The 12,955-nt window shown below is 35.4% G+C and overlaps 2 protein-coding genes across 4 annotated transcripts in view; both read right to left on the bottom strand.

The window, feature by feature from the left end:
* Positions 1-4,331: 4,331 nt before the first annotated feature.
* Positions 4,332-10,708, bottom strand: LOC111444180 (2-alkenal reductase (NADP(+)-dependent)). Its single transcript, XM_023082175.1, has 6 exons — positions 10,666-10,708; positions 10,326-10,549; positions 6,807-6,987; positions 5,997-6,163; positions 5,642-5,724; positions 4,332-4,914 (listed from the first exon to the last, which is right to left on the bottom strand). Exons 2-6 carry the CDS (start codon positions 10,545-10,547, stop codon positions 4,536-4,538), a joined length of 1,032 nt encoding a protein of 343 aa, XP_022937943.1. The 5' UTR covers positions 10,548-10,549; positions 10,666-10,708; the 3' UTR covers positions 4,332-4,535.
* Positions 10,709-11,939: 1,231 nt separating this feature from the next.
* LOC111443996 (sister chromatid cohesion 1 protein 4-like) overlaps positions 11,940-12,955 on the bottom strand; it is an 11,251-nt gene continuing 10,235 nt past the window's right edge. For all 3 annotated transcript variants that reach the window (XM_023081887.1, XM_023081886.1, XM_023081888.1), the window contains exon 16: positions 11,940-12,441. In XM_023081887.1, the coding sequence (XP_022937655.1) occupies positions 12,343-12,441 (99 nt within the window). In that variant the 3' untranslated portion in view covers positions 11,940-12,342. The remainder of the gene's footprint in view (positions 12,442-12,955) is intronic.

Below are 12,955 nucleotides of genomic sequence, written 5' to 3'. Positions count from 1 at the left end.
TTTTTTTTTTTTTTTTTTAAATTAAAAATATTTTTTCTTGATTTAAATATTTTGGATAAATTAATAAAACAAATGTCAATAAAAAAAAAAGAATTCAATGGTATTTTTTTTTTATTAATTTCGCCAAATATTTAATATTAAATTCATGTAAGCATATAATTTAATCAATTTATTTAATTATATTTATATTTGTAATTAATTAATAATATGAATATGCAATTTTGAGTTAATAAAATTATAACTAGTAATAATTTTTCATTATTTTAACTATTTAATATAAAAATTTATTAAGATCTTAATTAATTATTTTTTTAGAAGAAATGAGAGAAAAATTCCTCATTCATTTCTTTTTAATTAAAGTGATTTTTTTTAATTCCTTTAATTTATTATTAAAATAAGTATAAACATTTAATTAATTAATTTTTTTATAATAAATCTAATAATTTAAATGATTTTTTTCATTGATATATTTCACATAGAGTTTAAAAAACTGATATGGTTTTGATATATTTATTATCTAATTAAATTAAAAAATATATATTAAGTAATTTTTTTCCTGAAATATAGCCGCAAATTTTCATCAATAATTAAGAAAAAAATAATTGTGAATTTTAAATTAATGTAAATTTAATGATCATCTATAAAAATAAAAAATAAAAGAAAAAAATTAGCAAAAAAAAAATCTTATTATATAATTTTTATTTTTATTTGGTTATAATATGGGGAAAAAATCCACTATATTAATTTTTTTTTTACCATTTTTAATGATTTTTCTTTAATTTTGGTTAATTAGAAGAAAATTAAAAAGTAAATACAGATATTATCCCCGCCATTAAATATTGCATATTTAAACCTATTTAAAATAGACATTTAAATTTAAGATATTTAATATTTATACTCATTAAAATATATCATCGATTTTATATATATTTATTTTTTATTGTAGTTTATTTATTTATTTATTAGGCTAACTAAAAAAAGAAATTTACAAGCCTAGATAATGAAATTTCTATAGTTAATAAAATTTTTAATTTTAAAAAGCTATTAATTTTTTTTTATTAGGTTATTAAATGTCGGTGTCACCTCAGTTTTTTTTTTTTCTTTTTTTTGGATAATCTGTGTCATGTCCCATATTGGTTGGAGATGAGAACAAAACACTCTTTGCTGTTACAAATGGAATCAGAGTTAGACATTAGACGATGTGTCAGCCTTCCCACTGTTCCTAAAAGGGGTAGACACAAGACGGTGTGCCAGTAAGGATGCTTGCTCCAATGGGGGGTGGATTTAGTGGGGTCCACATCGATTTGGCGAAGGGGGTAGACACAAGTTGGTGTGCCAGTAAGGATGCTAGCCCCAATGGGGGGTAGATTAAGTGGGGTCCCACGTCGATTTGGAGAAAGGAACGAGTGTCAGTGAGGACGATGGGCCCCAAAGGGGGTGAATTGTGATGTCCCACATTGGTGATGGATTTGGTGAAGGTCCCACGTCGATTGGAGAAAGGAACGAGTGCTAGCGAGGATGCTGGGCCCCTAAAGGGGTGGGATTGTGATGTCCCACACTGATTGGGGAGGAGAATAAAACACTCTTTATAAGGGTGTGGAGACCTTCCCTTAGTAGACGTGTTTTAAAGCCTAAAGCCTTGACGGAAAGCTCGAAATGAAAAGCTCAAAGAGGACAATATGTGCTAGCGGTGTACTTGGGCTGTTACACTCCGACCCTCTTTTCCATGCATATTTTAGGGCCTCCAGGTATGCCACGTCGCATTCTAGGAATGTTAACTTTAACCGTTACTATCTTCTCATCATATGTGTCCAATACCCTGCGAGTCTGTAAAGGTTAAAGATGACGCGCTTGATTGACGTTAAATTTTAGTCTTAGTCAATAATGAGAGTTAATGTAGATGGTGGCACCACATGGATGGTTGGATTTCCACGAACCACCGTCATTAAAATTATAATTTGATTTGACGTATCATTAAGATTATAATTTATTTATTTATAATTACGTGGGATATGCTATTTTTTTAAGTATAAACACGTAATAATATCATTTTTTATTATATCTTTAATAAAAATTAGAGATTTGAATCTTTAAAATAAAAAAATAAATAAAAAATAATAATAATATTTAGGTTCATAAAATATTTTATTTTTTGATATATTATGGGATAATTGCCGATTATTTAATGAAATGGTTTTAGTTGTCTCCTTCTCCTTCTCCAAACACAACCAAAATAATTTTAGTTATGTTAGACGAACACGGCTCTTCACAATGGTATGATATTGTCCACTTTGAGCATAAGCACTCATGTCTTTGCTTTGGGCTTCCCCAAAAGGTCTCAAACCAATGGAGAGAGTATTATTTGTTTATAAACCCACGTTATTCCCTAAATTAGCCAATGCGTGACTTTCATCATCAACCAGTTATATTATTTTCAAACCAAATTTTTAGACAAAGCTTAAAGAATAAAACATATATTTTAGTGAGCAGGAAGCTGCTCTTTTGCTTATGAGTGAGTGATGATCAATAACAATGCTTCAAATCTGCAACACTTACCGAAGAAACCATACTTTTGTTCGAAGAAATATTTCAACAATGAACCGCTCACGAATATATAGAGATAGGAAATTCAACCACGTCATACTTTATTGAATTCAGGAATCATATGAAACTAAGCTTAAGAAGCTACAAATTCTATTAAATGCTGTAAGTTCATGCAACGACCAATTAGTTTTGTTCATCAAGAGAACAAATGTTTCAACACTGAACAACTTAAGAGTGCCCAGAAACAGGAATTCAGTCATGTCATGTTTTATAGAATTTAGGAATCATATGAATCTAAGCTTAAGAAGAAGCTACAAATTTTGTTAAATGTTGTAAGTTCATGCAATGACCGATGAGTTTTGTTCAGTAGGAGAACAAATAATTCAACAATGAACAACTTAAGAATGCCAAGAAACAGGAATTCAACAATATTATGTTTTACCGAATTCAAGAATCATATGAATCTAAACTTAAGAAGCTACAAATTCTCTTAAATGTTGTAAGTTCATGCAACGACCAATGAATTTTGTGTTGTAAATTGTCATAAGTTTTGATTTGATTTGGTTATTTGGATTAGATTTGATTTTGTTTTTGGATTTGATTTAGTCGTACCAAGGTTTAGTTATATATTGGGAACTGGTATTAGAATTTGATATCGGGATTTGGGAATATTTTGAGAGTCACAATGTATTCGTTGGGTGACATATGGGTGAGAGTCTTTATAGTGTGATAGTGAGGTATTCACTTGTAACACTTGGTTTATAAGTGATTTACAAGTGATTGGTTGCTACCCGTGGATGTAGAGGAACTTCTTCTCTCCGAACTACGTAAATATCTTAGTGTCTCTTTGTGTAATTCCGTTCATTGGTGTTGTGAATACATTTGTTCCGCTCACGGCGCACAACATTTTGTTCATCAGAAGAACAAATATTTCAACAATGAACAGCTTAAGAATGCCCAGAAATATGGATTCAACCATGACAGATTTACCGAATTCAAGAATCATATAAATCTAAGTTTAAGAAGCTACAAATTCTATTAAATGTTGTAAGTTCATGCATCGACCAATTAGTTTTGTTCATCAGGAGAACAAATATGAAACAACTTAAGAATGCCTAGAAATAGGAATTCAGCTATGTCAAGCTTTATAGAATTTAGGAATCATATGAATTTAAGCTTAAGAAGCTACAAATTTTGTTAAATGTTGTAAGTTCATGCAATAACCGATGAGTTTTGTTCATCAAGAGAACAAATATTTCAACAATGACAGCTTAAGAATGTCAAGAAACAGGAATTCAACAATGTCATGCTTTGCAGAATTCAATAATCATATGAATCTAAGCTTAAGAAGCTACAAATTCTGTTAAATGTTGCAAGTTCAAGCAACGACTGACGAGTTTTGTTCATAAGGAGAACAAATATTTCAACAATGAACAACTTAAGAACGCCCACTTTGCAAAATTCAGAAACCATATGAATAAGTTTTGTTTATAAGGAGAACAAATATTTCAACAATGAACAACTTAAGAACGCCCAGATATAGGAATTTAGTCATGTCATGCTTTACAAAATTCAGAAACCATATGAATCTAGGCTTAACAAGCTACAAATTATGTTAAATGCGGTAAGTTCATGCAACGATCGATGAATTTTGTTCATAAGGAGAACAACTATTTCAGCAATGAACTTAAGAATGCCCAGAAACAGTAATTCAGCCATGTCATGCTTTACAGAACTCAGGAATCATATGATCTAAGCTTAAGAAGGCCACAAATTCTATTAAATGCTGTAAGTTCATGCAACGGTCGATGAGTATTGTTCATCAGGAGAACAAATATTTCAACCATGAATAGTATAAGAATGCCCAGAAGCAAGAATTCAGTCCTGTCATGCTTTACAGAATTCAGGAATAATATGAATCTAAGTTTTAAGAAGCTACAAATTCTGTTAAATGCTGTAAGTTCATGCAATGCAACGACCGATGGCGAAAATCATTCATGGACTACACGAACTACTTGTTTGCCTAAGTTATCTCCAGAGAAAAGTCCTACAAAGGCAGCTGGAGCATTTTCCAAGCCTTCCTTCAAATCTTCAACGTAAACAATCTTTCCCTGCTTGTAGTAGTTACTAACCTCGTCGTAGAAACGGGGAAATAAGTCCAAGTAGTCGCTTTGTAGAAATCCCTTCATGTTCACACGCTTCGTTATGAGATTCCACAGATTGGTGATTCCTTTTGGATTGGAGATGCTGGTCTGAGATATCACCCCACAGACAGCAATCCTACCATGAACCCTCATGTTGCATAGTGCAGCATCAAGCATGTCCCCGCCAACATTGTCAAAATATATGTCTACGCCTTCGGGAAAGTACCTGCAAATGAGATATGAGTTTGTGTAAGTCTTATTTGTTAGGAAACACGACCCTCCACAATGACATGATATTATCCACTTTGAGTATAAGCTCTCGTGGCTTTGCTTTTGGTTTGTCCGAAAGGCCTCGTACCAATGGAGATTGTGTTCCTTGCTTATAAATCCATGATCTTCCTCTTACTTAGCCAATGTGAGACTACCCCTCTCAATAATCCTTAACATCTATGATCCCTCGAGGGTGGTTCTCGTGGTAAGGGCTTAAGATGTTTGGAGATACCTCCAAGGTTGTGGGATTCAACTTTCCACTCGGAGAACACAATGATTTTAAGACTTTTTTTCTTTATCACGGAGCTGACTATTAAGAAATTACGTCCCTAAGCCTTACAAATGATAAAGACAAAGAAGTGTTTCGTTTCATTGAAAAAACCAAGGCAAATATAACCATGTGGAGAGCCGGACCGTCCTATCGAAGAAAGAGATCAAAGGGTGATTCGAGCTGACAAGCACGATTGACCGGACTGGAGTCTCAGATTTTGCCGTTCTTCTAAACCTATTACTCACAAGAGCTATCTTGAATAATTCAGTGTGCACAATAGTTTTTCTGTACCTTTTCCTAATGCTGAGATAACTAACAAATAACTAAATAATTGCAAATAATTTGTTTTTCATCAGATCGGCGCTGATGATTTATCAAATTTATATCATCATAGAACTCGTTGCTTGCTCACCTTTTCAAAGTTGCATCCAAGTTTGACTCTTCTTTATAGTTGAAAGCTTCGTCAAATCCAAGCTTGCTCTTCAGAATATCAACCTAAGATGATCATTGAAATGATCAGTAATGAACAAGGCCGAAAATAAATTGCAGTATCAAAGAAAATTGCATGGGTCCTAAACATCCAAGATGCTTTGAACTCCCCCAAAACCATTTTCCAAAATCTACCAGATGAACTCCTCAAACCTAATGATTAATGTGATCTTCTAATACCCTAATATTTCCTGGCAATATATGTTGTCTTGAGTTCTTGAAATGAAAATTGATGATTAAAATGTTTCCCCCTCCACAGGGTATCAAAGAGATTTTACCTTTTGCTTTGTTCCAGCACTTCCTACAACATAGCAACCATGCAACTTCGCAAGTTGGCCAACGAGTTGACCAACTGCTCCAGATGCCGCGGAGACAAATACATAATCGCCTTGTTTCGGGGAGCAAACCTCAAAGAATCCCGCATAAGCAGTAAATCCAGGCATGCCTGTGTAAATTTCCGTAGTTTCAAGATCATCTTAAACAAAGTGGAAATTACAACTATTGTAAGAATGGAAGGAGTCATGTTTGAATATCGAGTTTTTCTGTTAAGACCAATAAAGCTATATTTGACTACACAACGACGCGCCTTTCATTTGCTTAATCCAAAATTAGCATGTTCTTGTTAGGAACCACGAACCTCTACAATGGTATGATGTTATCCACTTTGAGCATAAGCTCTCGTGGAGGGTGATATCAATGAAGATGTATTCCTTACTTATAAACCCATGATCAACCCCTTAATTAACCGATGTAGGACTCCTCTCCCAACAATCCTCGACCATTGTTACCCTCATATATTTGAATTAAGATCACAAGCTTAGTAACAAATGATTAACTTAGGTGACTAAATCGTGAGCCTAATTATGATAGTTTTTGTACATGGCACAGAACAAATGTGTAAAAAACTGATCCTGGTAGTCAACTTCACAAGAATTCCCTTTCACGTAGGATTTTGGAAGATGACCCCCATAACATCAGTCTGGTAAGGTGGAATATAGCCACTAATAGCAATATCAATAGAAACAACTAATGGAGTTTAAGACCATGAAAAAAAGAGCTATTTATTTCCACTGAGGAAGAAAACATACCAAGAAGACCAACATGAAATGAGAGAGGGAAATCGTCTGGCTGAACTTTTCTCAGCTGAAAACTTCCCTGATTAATTAAGCTGTAATCCTCCCAACGTGTAAAGCCAGAAACAATGTCACCAGGCTTGAAATTGGAGTCATCAGAGTCCACAACTTCAGCAACCCCAAAGCCTTCAATTGGCTTCACAAGATAACACGTGAAGTAAGGAACATATTACCAAAACACAATCTCATATTACTCGTCATACATACACTATAAACTGTCTCCTTGCAATAAAAACAAACTTGAATTTGAAAGTAAACTTCTTTGTTTCTTCCATGCCAAGGATATTCTTAGAGTATTTTCTCCTTTTTCAAAGTTCAAAAGGGAGGGAGAGAACTACCTCTTTGAGTTTCCCTCACCCTCGCCTCTATTCACCTTGGCATTGCCATTGTTGCCATAAACATAAAGTTTGGGGCGAAAAAAGGATGCCCATGGCATATCCCTCATTAAATATATGTATGCGAAGGTCGTGAATAAAGAGATGAAGACAAGAGTCACCTTAGCTTACACCATCGAAGTGTTTTCTCCTTTTTCAAAGTTCAAAAGGGAGGGAGAGAACTACCTCTTTGAGTTTCCCTCACCCTCGCCTCTATTCACCTTGGCATTGCCATTGTTGCCATAAACATAAAGTTTGGGGCGAAAAAAGGATGCCCATGGCATATCCCTCATTAAATATATGTATGCGAAGGTCGTGAATAAAGAGATGAAGACAAGAGTCACCTTAGCTTACACCATCGAAGTGTTTTCTCCTTTTTCAAAGTTCAAAAGGGAGGGAGAGAACTACCTCTTTGAGTTTCCCTCACCCTCGCCTCTATTCACCTTGGCATTGCCATTGTTGCCATAAACATAAAGTTTGGGGCGAAAAAAGGATGCCCATGGCATATCCCTCATTAAATATATGTATGCGAAGGTCGTGAATAAAGAGATGAAGACAAGAGTCACCTTAGCTTACACCATCGAAGTGTTTTCTCCTTTTTCAAAGTTCAAAAGGGAGGGAGAGAACTACCTCTTTGAGTTTCCCTCACCCTCGCCTCTATTCACCTTGGCATTGCCATTGTTGCCATAAACATAAAGTTTGGGGCGAAAAAAGGATGCCCATGGCATATCCCTCATTAAATATATGTATGCGAAGGTCGTGAATAAAGAGATGAAGACAAGAGTCACCTTAGCTTACACCATCGAAGTGTTTTCTCCTTTTTCAAAGTTCAAAAGGGAGGGAGAGAACTACCTCTTTGAGTTTCCCTCACCCTCGCCTCTATTCACCTTGGCATTGCCATTGTTGCCATAAACATAAAGTTTGGGGCGAAAAAAGGATGCCCATGGCATATCCCTCATTAAATATATGTATGCGAAGGTCGTGAATAAAGAGATGAAGACAAGAGTCACCTTAGCTTACACCATCGAAGTGTTTTCTCCTTTTTCAAAGTTCAAAAGGGAGGGAGAGAACTACCTCTTTGAGTTTCCCTCACCCTCGCCTCTATTCACCTTGGCATTGCCATTGTTGCCATAAACATAAAGTTTGGGGCGAAAAAAGGATGCCCATGGCATATCCCTCATTAAATATATGTATGCGAAGGTCGTGAATAAAGAGATGAAGACAAGAGTCACCTTAGCTTACACCATCGAAGTGTTTTCTCCTTTTTCAAAGTTCAAAAGGGAGGGAGAGAACTACCTCTTTGAGTTTCCCTCACCCTCGCCTCTATTCACCTTGGCATTGCCATTGTTGCCATAAACATAAAGTTTGGGGCGAAAAAAGGATGCCCATGGCATATCCCTCATTAAATATATGTATGCGAAGGTCGTGAATAAAGAGATGAAGACAAGAGTCACCTTAGCTTACACCATCGAAGTGTTTTCTCCTTTTTCAAAGTTCAAAAGGGAGGGAGAGAACTACCTCTTTGAGTTTCCCTCACCCTCGCCTCTATTCACCTTGGCATTGCCATTGTTGCCATAAACATAAAGTTTGGGGCGAAAAAAGGATGCCCATGGCATATCCCTCATTAAATATATGTATGCGAAGGTCGTGAATAAAGAGATGAAGACAAGAGTCACCTTAGCTTACACCATCGCTACCTTACATGATGTAAACTTAATCTGCATTACTCTTCGAATACTTACTGGTGGATACAGAAGTTTCAACCACTTCATGACCATTATCTTCTCCATCGAAATGAAATATGAGCAAACTTAATGTTGGGAATCACGACTCTCCACAACGGTAGTATGATATTGTCCACTTTGAGCATAAGCTCTCATAGCTTTGCTTTGGGCTTCCCCAAAAGGCCTCATACCAATAAGATGTATTCCTTACTTATAAACCCACGATCATTCCCTAAATTAGCCAATGTGGGACTCCCTCCCGACAATCCTCAACACTTAAAACCTTGTTTGATAACGATTTTGTTTTTTCCTTTTTGTTTCTAAAATTTATGCTTGTTTTCTCACGAGTGGTTTTCACCTTTTCTTCAGAAATGATTCAAAAGTAAAAACAAGTTTTTAGAAACTTTGTTTTAGTTTATGAAATTGGGCTCATTTTTTTTAAATCATTCATAGAAATTATATAACAAAACAAAGAAATTATCGGTAAAAGTAGTACTTATAAGTTTAATTTTCAAAATCAAATAGTTCTAAGACGAAACATAAATTTGTTTGAGTTTGGCCTAACATGGTACCATAAATTTTTTCTAATATTCTCTTGGATGAAAGTTCTAAGATGAAAGTTTATTATCCACAATGGTATGATATTGTCCACTTTGAGCATTAGCTCTCATGGCTGGCTTTGCTTTGGACTTCCTCAAAAGGCCTCCAACTAACGGAGAGAGTATTCTTTGTTTATAAACCCATGACCATTCCCTAAATTACCCTCGAACAAAGTAAGGCTTGACTCCTTTGGAGTCTTAATCATTTTTTACTGCCTTTGAGGAGGCTTGACTCCTTTTCTTTTGGAGTCCTTTGTTCGATATTTGAGGATTTACCAATCTATATTGGTACGACTAAGTTTAGGGCATGACTATGATACCATGTTAGACGAACAGACCCCCACCATGGTATGATATTGTCCACTTGTCCACTTTGAGCATAAGCTCTCATGGCTTTGCTTTGGGCTTCTCCAAAAGACCTCATAAGAGAGTATTTTTTGTTTATAAACCCATGATCATTCTCTAAATTAGCCGATGTGGGACTTTCATCATCCAACAAATGTATACTGGGAGTGGATCCATTCGATTAACACTAACCATGACATCAACAAACCCCTAAATCCATCCAATCCAATCAATTACGGTACTTCTGATCAACGATTCATAACATACATTGTAGCCCGCCGACAAGGAAAGTAGAAGAAATCCAGAAATCAAACCGCGTTATCCAGTATGTTATGAATCCGAAACCAAAATCGAAGGATGTAACAAACCTCTACTCCTTACAGAGAAAACCAACACAAGAAACAGAAAACAAATCACAGAGAAGAACAGTACCTGGCCAGGAACAAAAGGGGGAATGTAAGAACCGTGGAAATCGCGCATACGGCCTCGCATATAAGGATCGCAAGAAAGGAAGAGATTCTTGACGAGAAAATGGCCGGATCCATTGGGAGCCTCGAGCTTAATCCTCCCAACTTTGAGTTCGAAATCCGTCACTTGTGGAACTCCATCAATGTAGCCTTTGAATATCACTTGCTTGTTCTCCACTTCCGCCATCGCTACAAAATCGAAGGAAGAATCGGTTACTGGTATGAACCAGTGAGCGAATTTCAGGAAATCGGCTGCCGATTTTTCCAGAAGAGAAAGTGTTGAACTCTCGTTTTATTGTTATTACCGATTAGTGCAAAAGTTGACTAAGCAAGTAATGAACGGCCGTTGACTATTCACTAACGACCTTAATTGATATATTATATATTTATTTATTTAATAATTATAATATTAAAAAGTCAAAATTAACCTTAAAAAAACCAAATTTTACGCTCTATTTTCGAGTTCTAAAAGTATCAATTTAAAATATAAATTTTAGATTTAATTTATAATATTTTTTTCCTCATAATTTTGTGGGACCCTTTTGTGGGACCCACTTCTTTTTGTTTATCTACATTTATTATATATATATATATATATATATATATATATATATATATATATATATATATATATATTTATGTATGTATATATATAATATTTCTTATTTCAAATTAACAATATGTCGATATTAAAAATAAAAAATAAAAGCATAAATGGTATTTTTTTTAATTTATTGAAATAGACTAAATAATATTTAATTTTAAAGTAGATATATTTTAAAAAAAATACTTAATTTCTAAATTACCTAAAAAAATAACCGAGGTATATGTATGATATTTATTTTGAACCCGTTGGACGAATTTGTTAATATCTCTATGGGCGTAATTATGGGCTAATACACGTTCATCGAAAACCAATGGAAAACATTAGTGCCTAATGAACCGTCACGAAAACTAGGTTTTACCTGTCATGATGTATTGTACGTAAATGTTTTTCCGACCCTAATAATGTAATCACTTACTAAACATTTGCAAAGACTCGTCCTATGTTTAACATTTTTTTAGGTAAAAGTAAAGGACTCGTGTACAATTGACCGTGTCTACTACGCTCACTTTAGTCGTTAAACCTGATTTCAACCATGATTTTTCTATAATTACAAGTTTACAAATATTTTAGTCCATGGCAAATCGGTCATGACATACATGTAGCGTAGTTTTCTTAACCTCGGGTCAGCCAAAGCGGCTCCTTCATAAACTCAACCCCATGGATCTATTCTATTAGCAATTATAGTAACGGTACGGATGGTCAACGGGGACTAGTGCTTTTGCTGTTGTCTCTACCACAGTCGCCTCTTTCAATATTAAAAAATTCGACCGTCAGGGCTAAAGCATATACATATAAAGAGAAACAAAAGACAGATGTAGCTTCCAAGACCTGTCGGAGATATTTGATTGATCTCGTGCGGTACTTTCCCGAGCACACCGCTCTACTTCCAAAGGCTATATTTCTCATATTTACAGTCCAAAACTTTTGAAGCATAGTCCATATGTGATATCTAATAAACAAATCAGCATCTTCAATAACAGGAGACTATTTTTACAGATAATATATACATGAGTATCTGTGTCATAATACAAAAGATGGTACAATAAACACATTAATACACGACCGTCCCCACTGGACTCGACCCGACCTGACTCGATCGCACGGTTAGACTCACTGGCCAATTACCGCTTACATAAAACGTCTAGCTTGAACAGAGCAATTATATATAAATAATAGTAACAAACAAAAGATTATTGTGTTGGGTAGAGTAGAGGAGTTTCTGATGATGGGAACAGCTATATATTGACGTCCCGAGTGGAGCATCGGCCGAACTAACACCTACCGGAGCCATTTTGGTATTTGGGTTTTGATTTTCGGGTTTTCGGGTTTTCGGGTTTTCCTCCAGCTGTGTATCTCTGCCTTTTCCTAAAGTAAATCAGAAATTTGATTTCATGAGATTTATTCTTGGCTTTATACTAATGTTGTCAAAGGGTCTTTCCTGTTCTACATGGAGGTAATCCTTTGTCTTGAGAACCTGCAGAAATAGTGACGTTTGTGCATAAATGAACCAGCAAAATTAGCAGATGGCATGTATTCAGAAACACGAAAACTAGAAGATGTCGGTGAGTAGGTTACGAGAGTTTTGTAGGACGTAAACCGAGTCCAACCGGATATCATTTTTGGACACCCGTCCCAATACAAGCGTCACAGAGATAGGAACTAAATTGAAATATGTGAGCCTGAGAGAACGGGTAACATTTGTGACATGTTCGAACGAATAACAAATAAGACGCAGATGTCGTTCATTTGAACCCCAATTTCTTTACGTGTAAGATCTCACATCGGTTGGGGAGGAGAACGGAACACCCTTTAAGGGTGTGGAAACCTCCCCCTAGTAGACGTGTTTTAAAAACCTCGAGGGTAAGTCCAAAAGGGAAAGCCCAAAGAGGACAATATCTCCTAGCGGTGAGCTTGGGTAGTTACAAATGTTATCAAAGCCAGACACTGGGCGATGTACCAGTGATGAGGCTGTTTCCGGGGGGGGGGGG

This window comes from Cucurbita moschata, unplaced genomic scaffold (genome assembly GCF_002738365.1).
Source record: "Cucurbita moschata cultivar Rifu unplaced genomic scaffold, Cmos_1.0 Cmo_Scf00006, whole genome shotgun sequence".
In the NCBI taxonomy this organism is placed as follows: Eukaryota; Viridiplantae; Streptophyta; class Magnoliopsida; order Cucurbitales; family Cucurbitaceae; genus Cucurbita; species Cucurbita moschata.
This window is presented reverse-complemented; position numbering and strand designations above follow the sequence as displayed.